This window comes from Rhinopithecus roxellana, chromosome 18 (assembly GCF_007565055.1).
Source record: "Rhinopithecus roxellana isolate Shanxi Qingling chromosome 18, ASM756505v1, whole genome shotgun sequence".
NCBI classification, from domain to species: domain Eukaryota; kingdom Metazoa; phylum Chordata; class Mammalia; order Primates; family Cercopithecidae; genus Rhinopithecus; species Rhinopithecus roxellana.
In genome coordinates, this window is record NC_044566.1 from 56,242,797 (window position 1) to 56,270,327 (window position 27,531).

Consider the following 27,531-nt stretch of genomic DNA (forward strand, 5'->3'; position numbering starts at 1 on the left):
GCAGAGAAACCCTTGTACGTTTTTAAATAGGGAAAGGACAGGATTAAAACTGACCTTTTCTTTTCCCCATGCAACCACCAACACAATTTACACCAGTTCCGGCTTTGAAATACTGAGTTTGCTATTTTAGTGTGTGTAATATTTTTTTCTTTCCTCCAAACCTCATCTTTTCCTTTCCACTACACAAGATTCAAGAATGTGAAAGGTGCCAGAGAAATTAAATGGCTTACACTCTATGTTATAATTTGGAGGGTTTATATTACTAGTAGGGTTTCTCAACCTCAGCACGAATGCCATTTTGGGCCAGATAATTCTCTGTTGTAGAGCGCTGTCCTGGGCATTGTAGGATGTTTAGCAGCATCCCTGAACTCTACTGGCAAGAAGCTAGTGCACCACCAGTGATAACAATGAAAAATGTCTTCAGACATTGCCAAATGTCCCTTGGAGGGCAAAGTCTTCTCTGGGAAGAGACATTGTTTTAGAGTAGATGTCTGTTCATTTACAAAGAAAGATTATGTTTGTTTGTTTTGTGAGACAGGGTCTCCCTCTGTTCCCCAGCCTGGAGAGCAGTGGTGCAATCACAGCTCATTGCCCCCTCAAACTCCCAAGCTCAAGTAATCCTCACACCACAGCCTCTGGAGTAGCTGGGACCATAGGTGTGTGCCACCACACCAGGATAATTTTTTTTAGTTTTTGTGGAGACTGGGGTGTCCTTATGTCTCTCAGGAACTAGTGACCTCAAGTGATCTCACCTCAGCCTCCCAAAGTGCTGGAATTATGGACATGAGCCACCACTACATCTGGCCTTTTTTTTTTTTTTTTAAGGAGATTGGAAACAAAAATATCTAAGTTAATTCTTAGGAAGCTTGAACTCATATTCTAAATACAGGAGAAGTTTATTATCTTTTTTTTTTTCTTCAACACAGTAGTGATGACTTCCTCTCACATAATCTTAGGGGCATTTTTTACTTAAAAGCAATGAGTCCATTTCCCTTTCAACATTGTCTTTGTCTATTAGAATTAGACTTACTAGTCTAGACCTGTGGAGCAATGGAAATCTGGTGCTTGTGCATTGAGGACGAAATGCTCAAAGCTGCCTCAATTCACATCCTACACCAATGCCTGGGCAGGACTTCATCTTTGTCTTATATTGGCGAGCAAACCACTTCCCGCACAGACGTTGGTCTGGATACTGTCAGTTCCTAATTGGAAAAGCAATAGAAGTGAAATTTAACTTAATTTCACTTAATACACTCTATTAAGACGTGTACACTTCCAAAAGTAATGCAGAATGATCCCATCAGAAGTTTATCTGCTCCTTTTCTTCCCATCAGAATTGTAGAGTACCACAGCAGTATTTTTGCATGCCCCCGGGATCTAAATCAGGCCCCCAGGACACAGCTCCAGCTGCACAGGAACCAGGAGACTTTGCCCAGGGACTGCCTGCAGCGATGGTTCCCATAGAGCTCCCCTGTGTTATATGCTCTAGTGAGATCCAGAGTCTGCACTCATCCACAATAGCCACCGTACTTACGGCAATGGAAAAATCATGGTACAGTAGTCAAGACTTATCCGCGGAAGGATCCTTCGCGTGTCTGACGCCTAATAGGTCTCAGTAAAATGTTCAGTGAAGGTTGAGTAGAGGGGTTTACATAGCAGCAGCCACGAGAAAATTTTATCGCCTCATTGTTTCCATTGACAAAATAGGGACAGTATTTGTTAAATCACAGCACAAGAATGAAGTGTTTCTAATATTTTTAATTTTTTTTTCTTTTGAGACGGAATCTCTCCTTGTCGTCCAGGCTGGAGTGCAATGGGCGATCTTAGCTCACTGCAACCTCCGTCTTCCCGGTTCAAGCGATTCTTGTGCCCCAGCCTCCCAGATAGCTGGGATTACAGGCGCCCGTCACCACACCCGGCTAATTTTTGTATTTTTAGTAGAGACGGGTTTTCACCATGTTGGCCAGGCTGGTCTCGAACTCCTGATCTCAAGTGATCCACCCGCCTTGGCCTCCCAAAATGCTAGGATTATTGGCGTGAGCCACTGCACCCGGCCTAACATTTTGAATTTCTTAGTGGCTTGGAAAGAAAGCACCGTAAAAGTACTCGCCTTCCCTGTCCTCTGTTTATGTTTGTTTAGAAAAGAGCAAAACAAACCCAAGTGTTTGCTAATTCCTAACATTTAAACTGGAAAGACTGCCAATAAGAAACGACTTCTTAAAATTTTTAGATCATCTTGAGGTGACGCCTTGTCTCCCCCCTCCCCAGGCGGCGCAGTGGGAGTGACTACGCGGGGCTTAGTGTCGTGAGAGCTGCCGTGGGAAGGGGACTTGGAGTGCGCAGTCTGCTAATGACGCGGTCTCCTAAGGGTCCCCAGGACAGCTTGAGTAGCTCCCACGGGCAGGCCCCCGACCCGGGTTCCGCGGGGAACCCTCAGAACGGCCTGCCTCTCCCCCAGGCGCCAGACCAGGCGACAGGGCCACTTTAAGCGCGCCCGGGGCGTGCTCGCCCTCAGCTGCGGCCAGTAGCCATTAGTGCAGGGGGCGGGCCCGGGACGCAGCGGCTGGAGCTCCTCCTGCTGGAAGGCTGCCCCAGGACCCAGCACGTGCGCAGCGGCCATGGCTTCCTCAATTATCTGCCAGGAGCACGGCCAGATCTCGGGCCAGGTAAGAGGCTGAGGAAGGGGAGGCAGCTGCGTTTATAACCTCGCGGGCGGGTCCTGGGCCGGTGGCCCCCGCGGCCCTCAAAGCTCGGCCCGGGGAGCTCTCATTCTCGGGGAACCGCGAGGAGCGGGTAGCAGGAAGGGCCCCTTCCAGGGCGCGAGTCCACTATCCCCTGGCGCCCCGAGCTGGGGAAGCGCGGACCCGGCTTCTGAGGGTGCCCTGGGTGCCACCAGGCCCTTTGGGCCTGAGGTGGGGGGACGGGGCTGATTTATCTCAGGAGAGGAGGCCAAGGAAGAAAGAGAACTGAATCGTGTTATAAAGAAAACCCAGTAACAGATGAACTGTTCACAGTGAAACTTAATGGAATCCAAAAAATTCCAGATTGCATCACATCAATTACTCAATAAATGTGAATTCTCCAACTGGAAAAAAAAAAAAACCATCTTAGTCCTTGACGTTTGCCCAACTTAATTTTCGAGCAGAAGGCCGCTTGTAGAGTTAGCTACCTAGAAACACAATTTTGTTAGGCACTCGGGGGCTGGTGACTGGACAAAAATGAGTGATTTTTATTTTTAATATAAGAAAGTTTAGGCGCGCTGTTTCCCTGCAGTCCCGTCTCTGCACAGCTGGGCATGCCTGTTTTTAGTTTGCGCACTGGCGTGGCATTCCAAAGTGTCCTTCGTGGAGCTTCCACCCAAATAGGCAGCTTTGTGTGGAACCAAAGCCGTGGTGGGAAGGGGACCTGCTCTGCATGCATTTGCCATCTGCATGGAAATAAAAAAGCCCACTGGCCTCTCTTGAAAAAACACCTTAATTTTTCAGCCCCTTTAGCAAAGCACAAAATCACTTTTGTAACTGTTTTCGATAAAAGTGAAAGGTGATGATTACCCCCACTAGGAGGAAAGCATCGACGAAACCTCCCCACGCCAGAAAGCAAGGCCAGCTGGGGAGGGGGGCTTTCATCTTCGTATTTTCCGCATCTTGATAAATAGGAGAGGGCAACCTTTGGTGCTGAGTGTAGTCTTGTTACCTCTTAGAATACTCTGCAAACTTAATTTCCTAAGAGCAAGCTTTCTGAAATGGAATTAGGATCCCTCTGAAGTGGACCCGTTTAACAGGTTTTCTTAATTTTTCAAGATGGAAGAACCTATTTAAACTCTAAGGAAAAATAGTATTTTATGGTGCAGGATTAGGCAAAGCTGCACAAAACGAATTCTGAATGAAATATCTGATTATCTAGTAGAACATAAATAATTGTGGTTTCCTCCCCTTAAGAGAGTGTGAAACCCCAACTGACCCCTTTGTGTGCCTTTGTGAGAAGAGCCGCTTGCTCAGTTTCCCCAGATAGAGCTGTTTAAATCCCTTGACTCCTGGGGAAACTGAAGGCCCACAATTGCCCAATGAGAGCCTCAGCCCTGCAGCTGCTGCTGATTGTGGGCTGCTCTGCTCCTGGTGATAAGAGTGACATAAATAACAACTCACTAAAATGTAGGAGTGATTTGCTTTAAGCACTTCAGCACCTGCTGTTACTAATTAAGGGTTTAGCCTGCCACAGATTGCAAATGGAAATCCAGTGTTTTAAAAATTGTAGAGACTAGAGTGCCCTGCATGTTACTGTGATCACAGAAATGAAACAGTGGATGAAGTGTCTTGGTGACAATGATGTCGTGTTACTAAAACCGCCCACACTTAAAGGGTATGTACCAAGGTTAATAGGGCTTACCCTGAGTGGTGGAATTACAGACACTTTTCTTTTTTGACTTCTTTTAGTATTTCCCAATGAATACATGTTACTTTTGTTTACAAAGGTGTAGTAAGCAATTCAAACAGAAAAAGATATTTCATCAAACGAAGCCTAGCATTGGTTCAAATTATTGCTTGCAGGTGAAAATCTTAGATGTACTAAAAGGCAGTTTTCCAAGCAGAATATACTAGAAACATTTATTCCTTTTTATCAATAGATCTTTTTCATCACCTGTGTTCATATTACATTGTCAACAAGATATTTTTAACTAAATAAATATTCAGATTTATGTTGATTATAAACTATTCCCTTAATTTGAGTTAACTGGAATTGGGATAGTGGACTTGAGCAGTGTTCTGATTTGTCCATTAACATTCCAAGTGTGCTATGGCCCTGATTTTGTAAGGCAGGCAAAGAAGCATTTGGCAAGAGAGCACATCAGTTCTTTCCAGAGCTGCTTTATGTCATACCACCTCTGTGCCATGGTGCAAGACACTATGCAAAAACTTCAGACTCCTGCACAGAACGGTGGGTTAGTGGTGCTTGTTTCTCCTCATCCCTTTCCAGATCGTCTTCCTGCCTACCCTCAGATTTCTTCCTGCTTCCCACTACGCATGTTCTGCCCTTCATAACTCTTTCTTGACCTTTTTTTCCCAAAAGGCCGAGAGATTCTGGGGACATTGGGAACTGAGCCTCTGAGGGGTATCATGCAGTCAGAATGCCGTGTGCTAGCTAGGGAAAGGCTCAAGCTAGGCAGTTGATTTCTGTTATTCTGAAGTTTATGCTCTGCAGGAGGCCCTGTTTCCTGAGCACTGTGATTCAGACAGTGCAGAGCCCAGCATGGACACATTTTCCCCTCTCCTCTGGCCCCTCCCCTGCTAGGTTGATTTGACGTTTTCTGTGTTCTTTGTGCTCAGGTTCAGTATTACTTGCAAAAACATGGCAATAACTACCACCTGCAGGGCACTATACAAACACTTCTCATAACAATCTTGCAATGTAAGTATTTTGAACCTTCAGACGAGGATCACTTAAGTGTCTTATTCAAAGCCACTGGTAAATAGTTGAACTAAGTGACAAGACTCTGGTCTGTCTGCCTCAAATGGCTTTGCTCCCTTCCCACTGCATCAAGCTGTTGAAAAAGGATTAGTAACACCCTTAGTATAACTGTTCATACTCCATTCTTCCTATATTCCAAGGATTGAACGCCATGCTTTCTTAGCAGAGAAAAGGGCTATTAGAATGTAAGCCCCATGAGGGCAAGGACCTTGCCTTGTCTTGTTTGTTCACCTTGTGTTCCTAGGACCCAGCCCTGTGTCTGCCCTATAGTAAGGGCTCAATAAATATCTATGGAGAGAATAAACATCAAGCATATTTAAGCAGATACATAAAGTGGCAGGATATTTTAAAAGAAAAAATAAACCTTACTAATATAAAGTTTTACAAACTATATCCCAGGACACCCTAGTTTATATGTGTTATTTTAGTGTAATTATTAATGGCACCTCCTTTCATTCTCAAAAGTGCCTCAGTTTGGAAGATCAATTATATGGTCATACACCCTAATTGTACTAGATAGGTTATTTTTGGGCATTCATAGTTGCTTCCATTAATCAGGTTAATTAAAAAACAAAACTATAATTGCTTCTGTTGTGATCACTTGTTAATGACTGTTTCGTTGTTTGGTTTTGGGTTCACAAAGAATATATTTGTATAGAAGAAATCGTGCTATAGTGGAGATTCGCAAACAATCTGCACTCACAGGTATCACAAAGGGCTTCGAGTCCCATGCTGCTCCTAAAGTGAGGCTGGAAATGAGAAGTATTTATAAAATGAAAAGGAAACACACTAGTAGGGTCCCAACACTCTCTACTGTAGAAATTCCATATTTCAAAACTCATTTAAAAGTGTTGTGCTGTGTTCTTGGAATATAGAGCATTGAGGGAAGTAGAAGGAAATAAGGTTGGTGAAGTAGGTTGGTAGCAGGCTATGAAACACCATGCTAAGGAGTTTAAATTTGTATCCTGTTTAGTGTAGGGTAGTGCAGGTGAAGGAGATTGGCACATGATGATGGAGCACACAGGTCAACCTCCCCGTCTACCCCAAGCTCCAGAGCAGATGTTTTCAAAATGTGATGATTCCTTTAGGTAAATAGCATAGAAAAAGAAGACAGGTATTCCAAATTAACAGATCAAGGTGCTATAACAACCAAATGCAATGCATAGTTCTTAATGGGATCTTGGTTTGAACAAAGCAACTTCTCTCTGAACGTTAAAAAAAAAAAAAATCCACAGAAAAATGTGACATTTAGAAAGCAGATGGGATCCAATTGCACCTAAAACAAAAGTAGAAAATCCACAGCTTAAAAGACACAAAGAGAAGAAATGCAGTGATAAAACAATTTTAGTGATAGTTCAGGCTCAATATTGACAGAAACAAAGATGAAAGTAGCCCAAAGCGTGCTCACCTGTTTTGAATTAGCTGGGTACAGAACACCGGGGCAGGTTGGCCCCCTGGATTTACCCTGTGGACTCTCCCAGCTCACTCCTACTAAAGCAGGAGCAATGGTGCCTTTAACTGAAAGACAGAACTCACGAACTCTTCTCTAAAGAAAATGAACTATACATGGGATGAGGACTCCTGGTATCAGTAATTTCCAGACCTCTGTAACTGAAAGAGGAAAGGAAAGGCAGTTCTTCCTAGGAGGAAAATAAACTAACATACTTGGTCTTCAGAGTAAAGCCCACCTTGATTTTGACAATTAGCTGGTGCCAAGATCTCTGCTCTTCGGCTGTTGCTTTCACTCATCCTGCGCACTCACACCAAACCCATAGTCAGTTGTCCCATTAAAGGAGGCCCCCACTGAGGAACCACCACCCCAACTACAGGAGAAACTGCCTGTTCACATCCACTTAGTTCTTGATTCATCTTTATGTTTGGAAACCAAGGATTGCCAGACATTAACAGAACTAGACAAATGCACAGATCAAATAATTAAAGAGGCAGATTTTTAAGGTGCTATAGACTGAATGTTTGTGCCCTCCACCAAATTCATGTTGAAATCCTAACTGCTAAGGCGATGGCATTAGCAGATGGGGTCTTTGGGAGGTGATTAGGTCGTGAGGGAGGAGCCCTCGTGAATGGGATTAGTGCCTTATAAAAGAGGCCCAAGAAAGATCCCTTGCTCCTCCACCACATGAGAACACAAATAAATTGCCATCTATGAACCAGAAATTGTGCCATCACCAGACATTTAATCTGCCAGTGCTGTGATCTTGGACTTCCCCAACCTCCAAGCTGAGAAATACATTTCTGTTGTTTATAAGCCACCCAGTTTATAGTCTTTTGGTATAGCAGCTTGAATGAACTAGGACGTAAAGGAATAGAAAAAAAAAAAAAAAAAAAAAAACTTCTAAAATTTGAATTTATATCTGTGGAGAGAATATCACATCCTAAAAATAGGAGGTAATGAAAAATTACCAAAAAATCTTAGAAATTAGTAATTTACATTAAATGGATTGAAATTGTAATACTTAGAATAATACTTAGAAGGACTGAAGACTCAGCCAGTGATCTGGAAAATGAAATCTCTGAGACAGAAGTCGAGGCATGTAGGATCAATTTAAGACATCCAGCATCTCACAGAAGATTTACGAGGAGAGACAAAGACAACAGAAAGAAGGAAGTAATCAAATAAATAATAGAAGAAAATTTTCAGAGCTAAAGATCCACTGGGTGCCAAGTAGGATGAATGAGGTCTATATTCAAACACAGCCTAGAAATTATCAGAACCCAGAGGAAAAAGAGGAGAAAAGCATCTAAAGAAGAACAAAGCAGCTTATTCTTTTCATTAGCAACTTTGGATTCCAGAAGGAAAATTCAGAGACAAAGTGATTTTGACCTTATAAGTATTTGCTGGGCAAAACTTGCACTGAATTGTGAGAGCACAGTGAAGATGTTTTCAGACATGCTAGGACTCTGATGCTATCAGACAGTCTTTAAAAGAATTTTCTGAGCCCCCGTACTGCAATTCAATAAAATGAATCCAAGAAAGAAGCAAATACGAGATACAAGAAACTGTAAGAATAAGAGAAACAAAAAATTAAGTGTAAATGTTAATAAATATAAATACTTAATAATGATTGGAACTAAAATTCCAGTTAGTCATAGCATGAGAAGAAGTATATGGGGTGGAGATGTGTTAAAGATGCTGCCGTGTTTGGAGAGAGGCTATAGATTTAGATTAACTCTATATCTTAATTGAAAATTGCTACATATACTTACTAAAAATTAAGTATTTTTGAAATTGTAGTGGCCAAAGTGGAGTAATTTGAGTAACAAAGTAAATGATAGTATTGGATTGTAACCCAAAGAATAAAATAAATATCCAGAAGTCCTTACTGATTTAAATAAACAATTGACTAAATAAATAAATGAGGGAGAAGGAATATATTCTCCTTACATAAGATTTCCAAATCATAAATGTAGATGGAAGGAAATAGAAAATCAACAATTGAATGTCATAGTAATAATTGCTACAGGCAAGATCCACAAATGAAGGGCAGGAACAGAGGGTATAACTTTAAGGAGAAATGGGATATTTGCAAAGCCTCAAACCATCTCCACTAACATATTTATCAATTACTGTGATGGTTTTTAATGTACATCCACAATTGTTTGATATTCCTCCCTCCAAGAGGTGGTACTTTAGTCCCTTTCCATTGAGTGTGTCTGGACTTAGTGACTCCCTTCTGAAAACAAGAATGTGGAAAGGATAAACAAGGGACTTAACAGTGGAGAAACCTTGCAGACACCATCTTAACCAAGTGACCAAGGTGAACCTCCCTGGCAATCTCTCACTGATTTATGACACCATAAGAAGGATGTGCTCGTGTCCATGGTGTTCTACCCAAAATCTATAGTCCCAGTCAAATTATGAGAAGATGTCAGGCAAATCCAAGTAGTGGGACATTCTCCAAAATACCTGACCAGCACTCTTCAAAAGCCAGTAAAAACTGAGAAACCATTGCATATTAGAAGAAACTAGGAGACACGAGGACTAAGTACAACCTGTTATCCAGATGGGATCCTGGGACAGAAAAAGGCTATTAGTGGAAAAATTGGTGAAGTTCAAATAAAGTCTGTAGTTTAGCTAATAGTACTATGCCAATATTAATTTCTTAGGATTATCTTTCTCATGGTTAAAAAAAAAAAAAAACCTCACAATTTCTTAGTTTGGATAAACATACTATGATTGTAAGATGTTAATATTTGGGGAAGCTGAGTCAGGTGTTTATGAGAACTCAGCAAACCCTCTCTGCAACTCTTCTGTAAATCTAAAATTAATTCCAAATAAAAAGACAATTAAGCACTTAAGCACAAAAATTAGGGATTTCAGTCCCAAAGCATTACAGGAGCAACAGGATGGAAAAATGAAAATTTGATCAGCCTAAGAGTAGCTATGGGAAAAAAAGAAACAAATTACAGTAAATAGGAAGCCTGAAATAACAAATGAAAGGGAATAAGGTCATTTCACATTAGATTGTAAATGTTCACAAGTAATTAATATTAGCTAATTCATTACAGTACATTAATGAAGTTAATGTACACTAGTTAATGTCAGTAATGTAATTACTTAAATTCATACATGAAAAACTGAAAGGTCAGATTGTAAAAACCATGTAAATTCCATTAAAAGCGATTTACAAAAGTCACAGAAAATAAAGATGATAAAGAAAAGTTCAAAATAAGGGGATATGAAGAACGAAACTGTATATCAGAAAAATAAAATTTGAGGTGAAAAGCATTAAAAGGCAAAGAGATATATTTTACATAGTAGTATTCTCTATATAGAATCGTCTATGTATATATACACTAACAACATACTATATAAACATAGATCACATATATATTGTTAAATAGTATAGATATATATTTATATAATATCACTATCATGAACCTTTATGTACTTAACCCATAATTATAAATATAACCTATGGTTAGAGAAATTGATGAACTGACAAAACCTCAGTGAAGGAGATTTTGATACTCTTCTTTCATAAACTGAAAGATCAAGTAGACCTAATATAAGCAAAGAAAGAATTAACAGTTTTGCTCTAAGAGATATGTAGAACTTTTTGCACAAGAGAAAATAGGCATTGTTTTCAAGTACCCATGGACGATTAACAAAAACTTTATTAGGCTATGAAGAAAATGTCAACAAATTTTAAAAAGTAGACGTCATGCAGGACACATTCATTGTTGACAGTGCACTGAAATAAGAAATGAGCAACTAACAAATAGCCAAAAAAATAAAAAACCAAACACACTATACCCTTGAAAATCATAAATACATTTATATAGGTGTATTTAATAAAAGTCTTTAGATTAAAATGGGACTATCAACTGAAATTATAAACTAATTAGCAATGAATGAACATGAACTCACTGTATATAAAAATTTGTGGGGTACAACAAAATGCCACTAGGAGGAAAATTTAGACCCTCGACTTTGCTGCCTAGTAGAACTTTCCACAATGATGAAAATGTTGTGTAATTATACCATCTGATAATCCACACTTACCACATGAGGATGTTGAGCACATGAAATATGGCTAGTGCAGCTGAACTGAATTTCAAACTTTAATTAATTTTAATTAATATAAGTTTAAATAGCCACATGTGGCTACTGTATTGGACCACACAGTTCCATATTCTCAATAAAGCATTACCAGAAAAAGAAAAAATTAAACATTATTGGTTTTATATATATATAAAATTAAAACATTAAACATAAATCCATATGAAATGGATTTGTAAAATGTATATGACCAAAATTCATTTAAGAAAAGGTGGGAAACTTGAATTTGCCATTAATCAATAAGGAACTATAAAATAAAATGTAAGATCCAGCTCTATAAATGTCTTCAGAACCAGGTTTTCTAGACATGTTTTACCTAAACTTAAGATGCAGATAATTTCTGTGTTTTATAAACTATTCAAGACCATAAAACAGTATTTTATTCTTCAAGGCTGGCGTAACCCTGATACCTAAACAAGGTAAAGCAATATAATAAAACAAAATTATATCAAGATTCACTTATGAGCACAGATGCAAAAATCTAAAGGTGAAGGAATTGAATTCATTATACATTATGAATAGGTTTATCCCAGCAATACCGTGATGGCTTGACATTAGGAAATCTATTAATGTAATTCACTGCCTCTGCCTAACAGATCAAAGAATAAAACATAATATGATCATGTTATACTGAAAAAGCATTTAATAAATATCAACACCCTTTTGTGATGTAAAATTCTTAGCTTCCAAATAGAAACTTTTTTAACTGATAAAGGATATTGATCAGAAATCTTCAGTAAGTATCATATTTAGTAGTAAAAACATTTGAAATATTCCCACTGAAGTCAGGAACAAGACAGGAACACCTACTATCACTCCTGTTACTCACCCTTGTTTTGGATGTTCTAGCTAATGCTTTAAAGTCAAATAAAAGGCATACGTTCTGGAAACAGACAAAAGTGTCATTTTTTGAAGGCGGTAGATTGCCTACCTAGGAAATTGAGAAGAATCAATGGAAATATATTGGAACTGAACAAAGAGTACTATAAAGTGCATTACTTGAAGCAAGTTCCTTATACAGAAATCAATAGCACTTCTATATGTCAACTGTAATCAATCAAAAATGTAGTGAGTAAGAAAAGAGATCCCCTTCACAGTGACCTCCAAATGTTGAAATATCTGGGAATACGTAAGACATATCTGGGAATACATACACATGCAAAATCAATATGAAAGTCCATAAAACTGAAGAACATAATGGAAGACCCAAATTCTCTAAGATATATACTTCCTAAATATGGTAATTTAATATCGCATATTTTCTAATTAACTGTTAAAATAGAGGCAACCATAATTAAAACTTTAACAAGGTTCCTTGACAAACTGATGCCAATTTCTGTTGGAGGAGAAATTGTTGGAAAGTATATAATAACCAAATTGAAAAATAACAAGGAGGGAAACATGCTCTATCAAATATCAAAACACACTATAAAGAGCTAGTAATTAAGCAGTGTGGTATTAACCAGGAATAGGCAAATAGATCATTGGATCAGAATGAAGTCCAGAAACACACACACACACACACACACACACACACACACACACACCCCTACCTGGCATTGTGAAAACTTCACTCATGAAAACACTGAGAGAAGGTTAGTCTGTTCAGTAATCCTGTTGGGTCAATTAGTTCTGCATTTAAAAAAGAAAACTGAAAGCAGGTACCTACCTCATATTAATGACCAAATAAACTCCAGCTGGGATAAAAAGCTAAATGCAAAAATAAACCCATAACAGTATTAGAATACTCTACCAAAGCATTTTTTAACATAAACAGAGATGGCTTTGAAAACAAGATAAAATTCACTAAAGCCATAAAGGAAACAGTAGATTTGTTACTAAATATTAAATACTTATTAGTGAGAAAAGACCTTATAATCAGAATTAAAGGGCTGGGCATGGTGGCTCATGCCTGTAATCCCAGCACTTTGGGAGGCCAGGGTGGGTGGATCACCTGAGGTCACGAGTTCAAGACCAGCCTGGCCAATATGGTGAAACATCATCTCTACTAAAAATACACAACTTAGCCAGGCGTGGTGGTGGGCACCTGTAATCCCAGCAACTCAGGAGGCTGAGGCAGGAGAATTGCTTGAACCCGGGAGGCAGAGGTTACAGTGAACCGAGATCGTGCCACTGCACTCCAGCCTGGGCGACGGAGTAAGATTCCTTCTCAAAAAAAAAAAAAGAAAGAAAAGAATTAAAGGCAGAGTGACAGACTGGAAAAAAAAGTAGTTGACTAATATCCAGACTTTATAAACTCCCACAAAGCAATAAGAAAAATACAAACCACAAATAGGTGAACAAAGGGAGTAAATGGGTATGCTTAATAAATATGTGATAATAAAATGCAAATTGTCACTAAAATGAAAAGATACTCTATGCATTCAAAAAATGCCAATAAAATGGATAAGATTTTTTGCTCACAATATTGACAAAAATTTTTTAAAGGTTGAGAATAATCAGTCTTATTAAGGGTTTGGAGAAATGAGTACTCATGTACTGCTTATGGGGATATAAAATTTTGTATCCTTTGGAGTATGCAAAACAAGTGAAAATTTACTTTCTGATTTTCTAGTTTTGATTCTAGGATATATGCTTATTTGCACAAAGATGTATTTACAAATGTATTCGTCATGGCACCATAATAACATCAAAACCCAACACTGGGAGAATGTCTCAATCAATTGTCATCATCGAAAATAAGGAAGACTGGATCAAGATGACAGATGAGCACATTCACCCCGATCCCAACAAATAATAGAAAACATATTTTTATGAGAATAAGTCTATAACCACCTGGAAAATGAGAATGTTCCCAGTGAATCAGAATTTTTGAGGAATTGTTGAACTATATTGTTACATGTAAAAAGCAACTCACTTCAAAAAATAGTAACAGCCCATTTATGAAAAGCTACATATGTGTGTATTGTACTTATATGTTTGACACAAAAATTGTCTGGAAGGATAGACACCAAACTCTTGACAGCAATTGCTTCCGGAGAAGGGATTGAATTAGGATATGAGAGATGGTAAAGGAAGATTAACTTTTTTACAAAAAGAAGGAAGAAAATTAGGTGAGCAGGTAGAAGTGCCAGAGCTTTGCTTACTTTACTCTTGCCTAGTTTCTTGCACCTCACCTGTTCTTTCCTGAAGCCCTCAGGAAACCAGGCTGAAAAGAGAAGGAAGCCCCACGGTGGCCACTTACACCAGCACCCTGCCCTGTGGAGTTGCTTCTTTGCCAAGCTGCCTTTCTCTTTGTACAAGTATTTCCAGCCCCTTCACTCTTTTAGCTTCAACTCTAATCACCTCCCAAATCTGTTTTCTCATACAGATGTCTATGGCCTGGTATTTCCAATTGTCTTCTATTTCCATTAAATTAAGCATCCCCATTCTTTGGCATTTTCGGTGGGTTGCGTTCATTAGCTGTAGAGAGTAAAACATAGAGAAATAAAAGGTGAGGAAGGGAATGCTCTTTTTCCTAATTGAATATACTTGAAAATATCTCCAAATGCAAATAGTCTTTTTGGTTCCTAATATTGAGGTTTGAATAGCACATACATTTAATCGAAAGGACTATTTCAGTGTTTCTTATGATTTAGGAATTTAAATCTTTCTCTGTTCCCTGAAATGTGTGTTTCACTGAAATAAATCACATGGGAGAGTTATGACTTTGATCCTTTCAGCAATAAATAGATTTTCCAGCAGGAAAGACTTTTGGGAAACTGAGTCATAAGAACTCTATCATTTAATAGGATGAGAGAGAAATTTGCAGAAAAACTGAAGTAAAATAGCATTGGTAGGCAAAATGTTTAAAAACAGCATGACCTTCAGATCTATTCACTACTCTAGGTACTGAAGATGTGAAATTAATAGTTCCTGTCCTTGAGCTGCTTACAGTTGACCATCTAGCCAGTCAGACTAGATATGGAGTCAATCGTTGTGTTATTTGTGAGCTTTTTTTATCTTATCCTCTCATACATGACATTTTCACTATGCCTAGGTAATAATTATGTGACACTTCTGCTTCCTTCTCTTTCAGGCAAAAATAGACGTCTTATTAGTTGGAGATGTCACTGTGGGCTACCTGGCTGATACTGTACAGAAACTGTTTGCAAACATAGCAGAAGTCACCATCACCATCAGTGACATGAAGGAGGCAGTAGCGCTTTTGGATGATTGCACATTCAACATGGTTTTCTTGAAGATGCCTTCTTCACTAAGTGCTGAGGAGCTGGAAGCCATCAAGTTAATTAGGTAAACTTCAAAAGCCTTGATGCTGTATCTTTAGAATCATTTTTTTAAAATCTCATTTTTTAAAAAATCCTAAAAAGATATATTTCTATTTTACTTTTTAAATTGAGGGGCCAGGGCGTGGCTCATGCCTGTAATCCTGGCACTTTGAGAGGCCGATATGGGATGATTGCTTTAACCCAGGAGTTCAAGACCTGCCTGGGCAACATAGTGAGACCTCTGTCTCTACAAAAAATTTTAAAAATTAGCCGGGCCTGATGGTGTGCACCTATAGTTCCAGTTACTCGGAGGACTGAGGTGGGAGGATTGCTCAGGAGTTTGAGGCTGCAATGAGCTATGATCATGTCATGGCACTGTAACCTGGACAGCAGAGTGAGATGCTATTTCTAAAAACAAATGAGGGATATTTTCGTAGGAGATTCTATGTACATTTTGTTTTTATTCCCAGTTTGTGGTATTTCATTATAAGAATTATTTTAACTTGAAAATAGGTATGGATTAGAATGTAAGAATCAATTTGTCATAAAAATTTATTTAGTATGCAATGCTTACGTTATTCCCACACATACTCCTTTTTAATAACTATCATTAAAATGGTGCATCTTTTCAGGGTTCATTAATTGTAGTGGCAGACACTAAAGGAAGTGAGCACTCTTAGCTCTGTGTCCTGTTAGCTGGGGACTGAGGTGTCTCCTGGAGCCACGGAGCCTTCTGGATTCACTGGGTCCAGAAACCACCACCTCCAGTGTTCTTGTTTCGTCTTGCAGTTCCATATAAGTTCTGCTTCTTTTATTTTCTTTTCTTTTCTTTTCTTTTTTTTTTTCGAGATGGAGTCTCACTCTGTTGCCCAGGCTGGAGTACAGTGGCGCCATCTCGGCTCACTGCAACCTCCACTTCCTGGGTTCAAGCAATTCTCCTGCCTCAGCCTCCTGAGTAACTGAGATGACAGGCACGTGCCACCATGCCTGGCTAATTTTTGTATTTTTAGTAGAGATGGGGTTTTACCATGTTGGTTAGGCTGGTCTCAAACTCCTGACCTCATGATCTGTCTGCCTTGGCCTCCCAAAGTGCTGGGATTACAGGGGTGAGCCACCGCGCCTGGTCAAGTTCTGCTTCTTTTTAACCCACTTTCGCTCTAGAAAATTGGAGTCCAGTGGTGGGAGAGTTAGATTCTTCCCTGCCACTTAAGATGTATTTAAATAGGGTTAGATCAGAACAAATTTGTTCTCCTTCCATGAAATACTTAATAGATAAAGTGGAATTGTCAGTTACATTGGAACATATGAGAGCTTGTCAGAATTACAAGACAGGCCTCTTCTTTTTGGCTAAAAAATTCAGAGACAATATTTTGATCCTTGAATAAAGGGGCAAGCAAATTATGTTAAGGGAAAAGAAAGGTTGAAATGAGAAGCCCAAGCCATCGAGTTACTTATTTGAGAGACGGACAGACAGATACTACTCTTGGGGTTTCTTAGAACAACTGGTCTGCATTTCTTTTGGCTTTCTATGAGGTATGTGAGCTCTAGTCACACCAGGCAAACTATCTACATCAAAGTGAATTCCACTTCTAAAACCTGTGGTATACTATCCTCCTTTTGAGAATATGCTTCTTTTATTACAAACCTTAAAAAAATAGAGTTTCCCTTGGCTGTGGACTCATCATAATATCTCATTTATATCATATTTAAAATTTTTTATGCAGCTACATGAGGCAGGTGGAGCAGGATTTTTATTGTCCCTACTTGACAGATGAGAAAACTGAGCCTGAAGTGACTTGCCTAAGACCACATGGCTCATTTTTACAAAACTCAGACTAGTTTTACAAAACTAGATCAGAACTCTACTCTTCCCTTCATTTTCTTTCTAGAAGTCTGTCATTAATTGACTTTTGTATTGAAACCACCTCTTTTTCATCTCTGAGGTTCAGTATGTGCCCAGCTGGTTGTACAAACATAGATATGGTTTTGAAAGAGCCCCGGACAATTCAATATGGCTGGTCTCTCTCTTCTTTCCAAGACTAGGACCCTAGCTATGCCTTTCAGAATGGAGTAAAGCTTTGCATTTGCTTCCTATCAGAGCTGCCTTTTGAACAAGATAAGAATGAAGTTCTGTTTAAGAACCAGCTTTATGTTTAGTTGCAGATGTTAAAACCTAGAAGGTTAGAGGAGAGAATTTCTTGTCTGATACTCACCTCAGCAGCTTTTATTGCCCTGAGTAACATAGCTTAAGATTTCTTAGCGGAGAAAAGAAAGTAGATTAAGGTATTAAGTGTATAGCTATGCAAATGGTAGTTCTGTTATTTTGCCTTAAAAGAAATCATTGGTTTGAAAGAAAACAAATAATTTGTGGAATACACCTGGATTTGTATTCCTTGTTTGTCTCCTGTTGCACTGCTCCCAACACCCGTGAAGGTCTTGACTACCAGCAGGTGTTATCTACCTTGCTGTAGCTCCAGTGAATGACTGTATGGATGAGTGGGAGAAGTGCCATCCTAGGCAGGCAGTGCCTCCTTGCTTTTTTGCTCCTCTCTGTAAAGGGACAGAGTTGTTTGTTTGTTTGTTTTGTCTGTGTAAGCTTTGCTTTCGTGGTGCTGTCCTCAGAGGCTATGAATGTCTCTGAAGTTCCCTTTCCTGCCTTCAGAATCGTTATGAGTTTATGATTTGTTGAATTGTTTAAACCCCTGTAGAGGATGTTTCCAGTTTTCAACCTATAGTTTTTCTTGTGGTAATGAGCCCTGTGCACGTACTGCCCCATTTGTAAGGAGGTTAAACCTTCATCTATCCTAAAGCACTACATCTTTTGAGTTTGGGCTAATATTTAATGACTAAACCAGAATGAAAAGCCTGGCTCTACTTTTCTTCTGTTGTATTTTAAATTTTTCTCTTTAGATCTTTGTTGTCCTCTTGTAATATCTCAAAAGCTATGTAGGTCTAGGAAAATGTACATCTACTTACCTTACTCTTGTTTCTCTGGGTGCTTTATGTCTCCTGTCAATGAATGAAGAATTGATGATAGAATGATAGTGGCCATATATGTGTTCAGTATTAGAGCACAGGATCACAAATCTATATATCTGTAAGACATACGGATTTTTATTGAAAATAAGGATGAAGTTTAGCCTGTTAGCTATAATATTATATTTATTTTAGAATAAAATGAAAGCAGCTTCCTTAAAAGATTCTTAAATTTAATCTTACAAAATATGTTTTAAGCTTGGTGCTAATCATTCATTGACTTTAATCATTCATAAAATATCAGTACTTTACAGACTCAAGACTTATGGCACATCTCACTTGTAGGTTAACATTCCTGGTAGTACTGCCTAATTTGTTTTCATCTCAAGAATGTATTGAAAGAGTGTGTTTTTATTGAGCAGATGAACTCAGACACTACCCAGTGGTAACATACTTTAAGATCATCTTAGGATTCATATGCTTAGCTGCAGAATTCCAGGGATATTTCACTCTTGGCTTAGTTAAATTCTCAAAATTGAGCCATACTCAAAGGGCAGATACTTGATAATTCAGACACATCCTGATACTTATCTTCCAAAGACAAGTACGGAAAGTTTAAATATGTTTTAAACTCATCAGTATATGGGGAGTCGTAGTTTTCTTCTCCATGAAATGGTTCTGCAGTTAAAATTCCGTGATTCTCATGAGCTCAGAGCAGTTTAGCAACAGAAAAGGAATGCAGGATGTGGCTCCATCTGCTCCGTCAACAAATCAAGTTTGAATCTGATTTCATTTCTTCCCCGTGTAGCTTTAATTGTCTGACCAGCTAACTGATCACTAAGAAAACTCAATCTTGTGAGCCACAGAGATCTAACAAGTTGTCCTTTTATGTCTCCAAGACATCTTTGACTTGACCATGTAACTCATTAAATCTTACTAGGTAGTTTGCATGACCTACTCCTCTGAATATTCAACAATAAACACAGTAACAGCAAAACACCTAAGTAGCTTTACTAAAACCTTTTTCCTACAAATTGGTGGAGGAATTGAGTAGGAACTGAGGACAACTCTAGGTCTTTATAACTTCTAGCACCATGTCACATGGTGAACGTTGCAGCAGGAACTCTGTGGGAGAGCCGAGTGGGAACAGGGCACACCACTCTTCACTGTTAGCCCAAATAAACTATCAGAGCTTAATTAAGTAATTAACAGAGAACAATATTTGTTACAAGTCCCATGTAGGTCATACCAGGTTAGTTTGGCTGCATGTAGCCCACGGACAGAATAATGGGTAACTGTACTCAAGAAAACCACAACCCAAAGATGATACTGGCTTTTGTCCCTGGAAATCCTTATGGCTCTAAGAGAAGTAAAGGTAGAAATTTCCGCAGGTTTCATAGTTATAACACCTCTTTGGCCCTCTTAGATGATAGATTTCAGAGGCCAGGGCTTTCCTGAGACCCTTTGATCAGCAGAGTGAACAACTCAGCTCAAAACCCTTGTATATGATCTTTGTTTTTTCAGCTACCAGAGACAGATCCAGGGATGGGGGCAAGACAGCGGGTGGTTACTGTTGCAGGTTGAGCTGATGCTGACTGCAGTTCTAGAGGGCACTGCAAGCAGGCATAGGAATGGAACCGAGAATATCAGTATCCAATCTCAAAAGTGAGGTGTAGCCTCAGGAAACATCATGACACTTAAACAGCATAATCGTGAAACATGAGGGAAAATGAATTGTCCCCAAATAAATTGCAAAACAAAAGAGACATTAATTGAGAAGGTCTCAGAGCCTACAATTTGATTTTGGTATATAGAAGAGGAAGTAGTATCAGTTGGTGTGGATAAAAGTGATTTTTATTTTGGTTTGTTTTTGCATTGCTTAGTTTTGTTTCAAGGAATATTCATTCATAAAAAAAGAGAACATTTTCTGGTTGATCCTAGAAACTAGAAACTCTTTTAGCTTATTGATTTGTAGGGAATGTGAATGAGCAGCTGAGCTTAAGACCAGAGTATTGGATTCTGGGAACTCTTACTGGTTGCAGGAGTCCCTGTACAGCTAGGGGAGTGTGTGTTTGGTAATTGATTCCGTGCTAATAACAAAAGTCCAAGAATCCCACCTTTGTCTGATGTAAAGCTTGAAATTTGAAAGTCATCAGGGCATATAAATCCATATAGCCATATCTTACATATTTTTGTGTCAGTAAAATCAATTTTCAAATTTTTGAAATACTAGGTTTTCAAAAATGGACATAGGAAGATTTCTAAAAGCAAACAACCTGTTTTTTAAAAATCATTTAACTGTATTTAACTTAGGATAATTTACTTTTTTGAATCCTCTATGCAATATTTTTTATTTCCACATTTAAACTACCCGATAATTTTGTTTCAGTGGTCCCATCTGCTCAGTCCATTATTCACTTTCACCTCTCTTTCCTCATTCTGTTGTCCATACCTCCATTATAATCCACACTTTCTCATCACTTAAAAATATATATACGAGGCTAGACACAGTGGCTCTTGCCTGTAATCTCAGTACTTGGGAGGCTGAAGCTGGAAGATTTCTTGAGGCCAGGAGTTTGAGACCAGCCTGGGCAACGTAGTGAGAACCCATCTCTACTAAAAATACAAAGAAAACCAGCCAAGTGTAATGGCACACACCTGTAATCCCAGCTACCTGGGAGGCTGAGGTACAGGATCGCTTGAGCTTGGGAGGGTGAGGCTGCAGTGAGCCTTGATCATGCCACTGCACTCCCACCTGAGTGACAAAGCAAGACCCTGTCTCAAAAAAACAAAATAAAATAAATCTATCTATTTATCTCTTTCTATCTTTCTCTCTTTCTTTCTAAAATGCATATATTTATTTTTATATATATATGAAATGCTGACATCCTGGCAGGCATCATTCTGATCCCCATATTCCCTCTGTGTCACCACGCCACCTACACCAGTGTAGGAAGTGCCTTTCTTACCTCCACATTTGGTTGGCCAGGCAAACTCTATCCTCCCTCCTGCATATGCCTATTTTGATGATAATATTTCTGCCTGAGTTTCTCATTTCCTCATAGAAATCGTATATTCTTTCCTTTCTTCTCTCTCAGCCTAAACTCCCCAGAATTCATAGCACAGAATCAAGTCCGAATAGACCTCAATGGCGTGTCACATTTTCTTAATAATCCTGCTAGTCTGAAGTAATTAATTTAGTAAATACTCTGAAATATTTACCGTTACCAAAGGTTCACAGGTATGCCCGCTTTCCTTACCATCAGCTCTTGCCTGGATCACTGTCCTAGGGTCTCTCCAGTCCACCTGTGTCACCCCATCAGTGCATCCCATCATAGGCAGAGTGGTCTTTCTAAAATGCAAGTATAATTGTGTTGGTTGCTGCTGAGCTTTATAGCTTTCCGTTGCCCATTTTTCTTCAATACCAAACCTTTCCGGTGGCCTAACAGGCCTTCTGCGAGCAGAGCCCAGCCCTCCCTCACTCTTTGGTCTCCACGTATGCTTTTCTTTCTCAGGTGCCCTGTGCCAGAGCTCTCCTGGACATCTTGTACCTTCTCAAATTCGCCTTGTTCTCAACCATCCCAGGGCTCCTGCATATGCTGTGCCTTTTGCCCAGAATGTTCTGTGCTGCACATCTGCTTTCTGCCCTCCCCCTCTCCCCAGCCTTTTCTGTGTCTAGCCAGCACTGAGGGTTGTCGGCCTGGAAGCCTCTCCCGAGGCTGCTGAGGCAGGTTGTGCCCAGGCGTGGACTCCTATTGGCCCCTTTGGTTTTTCCTTCCTGGCATTGGACCCATTTTCAGCCATAAACTTATCTCTAGTGATTTGTTTAATGTCTTTCTGCCCCAAGACCACAAGCTGTGTGAGAGCAGGAGCCTTGTCTGTCTGTTTACCATGATATCCCCCAGAGCCTAGCACAGAGCTGGTACATAAGAGGTTCTCAATATACATGACTCAGATATAGAAATGGTATTAATATATAATGCAATTTGAAATATAGAATGTATACTTACTTCCAAATGCATATGTAAGATAAGCTAACAATGTTATACAGGGGGGGTGCTCCCAGTTCTCATTTTAGTGAATAAATAACAACCATATATAACCACATGCTAATAAATGATGTTTTTAAGTATTTGAGAATAGTTTGCTTTTCTTAGGTAGTTTTAAACTGTTCTCTTTGAAGTCTCTTTCACAGTCACATTCTCCCCGAAAATCATTTCATTTTGGCTAATACCAAGGCTCGGTATCCATCCAGTTACTGAATTCCAGACTTACTGTACTGAGTTTAGTGAACTATAATGCCACTTTAAGAAAATTTCAAGAAATAAAAGGGGAGAGAGTATAATAATACACTCATGATGTAGCCTCAGCAGTTACTCACATCTGGCTCATCATGCTTCTCCCTACCTTCCCACCCCTGCCCACCAGTGGATTATTTTAAGGCAAATCTAAAATACCGTTTTATTTCATCCATAAATACTTTAATTGGTACCTCTCTAAGGTGAGGACTCAGAGAATAACCACAAAACTCGTATTATACCTGAAAATTAATAATCACTTCTTAGTATTGTCAAATATCCCATCAGCATTCAAATTTCCCTGCTTATCTTATGATTTTTTTAAAAACTGTGAGTTTATACAAATCAGGATTCAACTTTCCCTTTTTTTTTGTCTTGTTCTTTAATTATATGTATATTTAAAAGGAGTCATCTGTTATTTCATTCCCATGATGTTCTTTAAAATGTTTCTTTTTTTCCACAAACTTCTTGTAAACTGCTGATTTGATAAAAAATTTGGATAAGGTTTAGGCTTTTTTTTTTGTTTTTAAGAAAAAGTGATTCATCTCTTTCCTCACTGATTTGAGATGCTACTTTTACTAAATGTCCATATTAATATTATTTTAAATTCTAAAGAAATGAAGAAAATCACTGTAGTTAGTTCCTCATAAGCTAAACTCCTGAATCCCAATTTTTTGAATAATGATTTTGCTTCATTTTAACATTTTCTTTCCTCTCTCAGATTTGGCAAAAAGAAAAATACACATTCACTGTTTGTTTTTATAATCCCTGAAAATTTTACAGGTATGTACCTGCTAAATACAGTATTTGTTTTTTCTCTAAATAGAAACTATAAGGTCAGTATTTAATGTAAAGATTCTTAGGTTGTATTTCAGGGCATGGAACTGATATTGCTTTAACTGAACCACTGACAATGGAAAAAATGAGTAATGTGGTAAAATACTGGAAAACATGTCTCTCAAACACAGGTGAGTAAAAAATTTCCAAAGGTTTGAAAATTTGAATTAAAATCTTTGAAAACTATGCTTAGTATTCTGACAAAAACAATCATAAATAAAGGGAGAAATACATATTCTTTACCTGGAAAGAAAAAAACTACATCTTCAGAGGTTTAGAACGTGTTGCCCAAGGGCAAATACAGTGCTGCGGTAGGCACAGGGTTTTGGGCAGGGGGGTTGGTAGCAGCATTGTGTCACTAGTTTTTTTTCTTTTTTGGTAGCCTAGCTACCATAATTTCTTACTCATTAAAATGGAATTAACTGTGCTGTGTCATTGTGTGATTATCTAAAAGCCAGGGGCACTAACCTACAATTGTATTGTACTTTCTACTTTGCAAAACACTTGCATATAAATTATTTTACTTCTTAAAGTTAATAGGGTGGTTGCCCTTTCTGTTTTAGATTTTAGATGCAGAGGATTAATGTCAATGCTTCAATTAGACCTCACATTTCTAAACTCTTTGCCTATTACATTATGCATATCACCAGTATCTAAACACTTAAACTAATTAAATTAGCTTTCATTTGGCTTGTGAAAGGACAGACTCCAATTACGGAAATTAAATTCTACTGGAATCATTATTGGTCAGTGACTATTTTTGGTCTTTCTAGGCCTGGGATACTAAATATGAAATCTTTTAAAATTAAGATGATGTTAAATTGGGACTGTTGTTGGTCAGGGGTACAAGGTTTTGTTTATGTAAGATGAACAAATTCTGGGGGTCTGATATACCACTGTGTGACTATAGTTAACAATGCTGTATTGTCTACTTGAAATTTGCTAAGAGGATAGATCTTACATGTGCTCATCACCAGAAAAGGTAACGATGTGATGTGACGGATATGTCAATTAACTTGTGTGTGGTGATTATTTCACAATATATACGTATATTATCAACTCGAGTTGTACACCTTAAGTATGTACAGTTTTGAATTGTCAATTATATTTTAATAAAGCTGGGAATTTTTTTTAAATAAAATTAATTTTTTTCTTAAAACGGTCCTGAAAGACACTTTCTGGATTATCCTGATAATGTTTATACGAGATTCAGTGTAACAGTCCTTTTTTAATGTTCTTTATAATATTCAGATGAGTGCGTCTGTTTGTGACATTCCAGTGGCTCCCAGCCCTTGTGGTTCTTCCTGGAAATGGCTAACTTTGGTGACCGAGGGCTTTTGCAACCTCTTCTTATTTGGTTCTCGGTGAAATAGAGCAGCTGCTCATCACCTGCCCACACCCTTCTGTTGGTCATGACTATGTCAGCTTCCAGTTGTCTCGTCTTTGCTCCGAGGATGAGCAGCTGCAAAAAAGGAAAAAGTTTTTTTTCAGATGCTATATTTTGACAGTGCAGCTGCTTATTGAAGACTCATGCATGTTTTTTGTCTCCTGACATTTACCTATAAATAGGAACTTGATAAGTAAACTCAGTTGAATGTGTTTTAAGCACACCTGTCACTAAGTGACTAGAATCTGGCTTAAAGGTATCCCAGGGTAAATAATATAGAGTATTTTAGTTTTTGCTTTCTAACCTAGGTGGTTTTATATTTCACAAAAATCTATAAATTGCTTTCAGTTTTAAAAATACTGCTTTGTGAAATCTATTGAGTAAAAGACGACAACTGCATTAAGAATTGGGGCTTGTGTGTTTGATTAGCATCATCTCCTTAAGTGACTTTAGAAATAAATAGTCCCCCTCTCAAAACTTTCAGTTAAGATTGAAAATGCCGCTGGGCCTGAAGAACCTGGATTGCCCCTGCAGAGGCCTTACAGTGAACACCTGGGATATTTTCCTACTGATCTATTTGCCTGGTTAGTTTTTTGTTCTTTTTCATAATAGCAGTATTTTTAGAGAACTTACTAATTGTGGCTATTTTGTGGAAGAGGGGTGCAGCATTTGCTGTACTTAAGAATCCTGAGCTGGCACCGTGGGTACACATTACAGAAGTATTCAACTTAATATAAGGAAATACTTCATAAATAATTACATTTGACAACAGGTGAGCAGGTCAAATTGTAAGGCAGTGAGTTCCCTGTCACTGGGGAATGTGATCAGTATTAGAGTCTGTGTTATCACTAAGCAAAGGTAAATAGCAGCAGTGGTATTTAAACTTCATAAAAACAGTGAAATTCCTCAAACAAAAATTTTACATGGAACCCCAATATTTAAACAGACAAGAGCAGCCTCACCTGTTATATACCTACTATTCAGCTTCTTCCTGTTGTCTTTCTTGAACTCATGAACCTATCCCCCGAGTTATTGAAAATCACCCTTTAAAAAGGATTTGGTATCTTTTGCATACCTCATGTAGCTTTTGGAATCTTCTTGTTTGGTATACAAGGCAAGTTTTAGTGTGTGTCTCTGTGTCTCCTTGTGTTTCTCTGTCTCTCTCTCTCTCATAGATGTTAGAACTGGCATTCAAACCTGGATTGGGTAGGCAGTTGAACTGGGGATCAGACCCTTCCAATGCTAGTATGCTTATAAAATTAATTTTTTGTGAATTTCTTCCCTTCACTTTAAGCTGATTTCCAAGGAGGTTTTAAGTGGAGCCTAGGGATACAAAGAATGGACATAACTGCTGAGGGCATGTGTACTGATGATGGTGAGAATTTTAAGTTAGTTACTTCCAGAATTTGTAGAATGTGGCCATCTACTGTTTTGAACAAGAAAGGGACTTGGCAGTCAGTAAGTGTGGTTAAACCAAAGCTGACTTTGATAACACAGAGATATCAACAATTGTCTTGGTCTTATTTAATATTTTAATCTCAAAGAGGCTTGCTATATTAACCCCTATCTAGGATATGGGGTTGGGAAAGGTTTTGGAAGGTCTTAATTTTCTTATATTACTTGCAACTGCTTTTCTTTTTTAAAAAGTTTTTATGACTACATGGTATGCATGTGCTTTTTGATCTCTACTCATCTTGAATCCTTCTGTCTTCCCTCAGTATCCTACCACTGTAAATACAATTTTGAAATCAAGTTATATCTCTTAGGATAGAGGAAATAGGATTAGTTTGCAAGTTTCTTAGATTAATATATTTTTAAATCAATCAGAATGCCTGAAGAAGTTCTGCAGAAATAGTAGAGCCAGAAAATGTTCATTAAATGACAAATTTTAAAATGGAAGGAACCTGCGCTTTGCTGATGGGCTTGGACTAGGGTGTATCTTGTCGTTCTAATCCTTTATGCTTTTTTCCTGTAATGTACCTTTCCTTCTGAAGGGTGGATAAAGTCATATAATATGGTGTAGTCTTAATTGATGAGGTCAGAATGTTTTAATCCTGCTTGTATCTATTGTTACCAATTTATTTTAGAATTTTGATCAGTCATTGCTTTTAGGATGATTTTGATCATATATTCTTTTGAAATTTTGAAATAAACATTCTGCACCAAGTGTCTAAGATAAGGCGTTTTGACACTTATTGCCCCTTTGTATGAAGCAAGAGACGTAGAGAAGCATCCTTTGTTTAGTGTATTGGTACATATTGTTTAATTTTGCCCGACTATTTTCCCCTTTAATGTATGGTATGATTTTCTCTTGTTTCTAGCCCTGAATCTTTAAGGAATGGCAGTGGGCTTGAATTAAATGCTTCGTTGTCAGAGTTCGAGAAAAACAAAAAGATTTCTCTTCTTCATTCAAGCAAGGAAAAACTAAGAAGGTGAATTTTAATGTAGCACTTTTTAAGCGTTATTCTTTTGTAGGGAGAAATTAATGAATTTTATAATTTTTTTGTAATATTGTTAAAAGTATAAGTGAAACTAGTAAATTTAGCAAACAAATGGATGCCATTCACTCATTCAGCCTTGTAGTCATTCAATAAACATTTCTGAGTCTGCAGTGCATGCCAAAGAAGCATTGGAGAACTGAGATAAAAAATAAGTCCCTGCCTTCAAAGGTGTTCTGAGTCTAGGGCTCAGACAGACTTTTAAATAGGCTACTAAGTAGAAAATGATGCTTTTTAATACATGTCATGATGAGAAAAC

The 27,531-nt window shown here is 38.3% G+C and overlaps 1 protein-coding gene across 1 annotated transcript in view; it reads left to right on the top strand.

Moving 5' to 3' along the window:
- The first annotated feature begins 2,594 nt into the window (after positions 1-2,594).
- Positions 2,595-27,531, top strand: part of SOHLH2 (spermatogenesis and oogenesis specific basic helix-loop-helix 2) — a 46,303-nt gene continuing 21,366 nt past the window's right edge. Inside the window, exons 1-6 of the mRNA XM_010383109.2 lie at positions 2,595-2,666; positions 15,087-15,301; positions 23,272-23,333; positions 23,414-23,518; positions 25,259-25,358; positions 27,096-27,206. Coding sequence (XP_010381411.2) covers positions 2,619-2,666; positions 15,087-15,301; positions 23,272-23,333; positions 23,414-23,518; positions 25,259-25,358; positions 27,096-27,206 — 641 coding nt within the window. The 5' untranslated portion in view covers positions 2,595-2,618. The remainder of the gene's footprint in view (positions 2,667-15,086; positions 15,302-23,271; positions 23,334-23,413; positions 23,519-25,258; positions 25,359-27,095; positions 27,207-27,531) is intronic.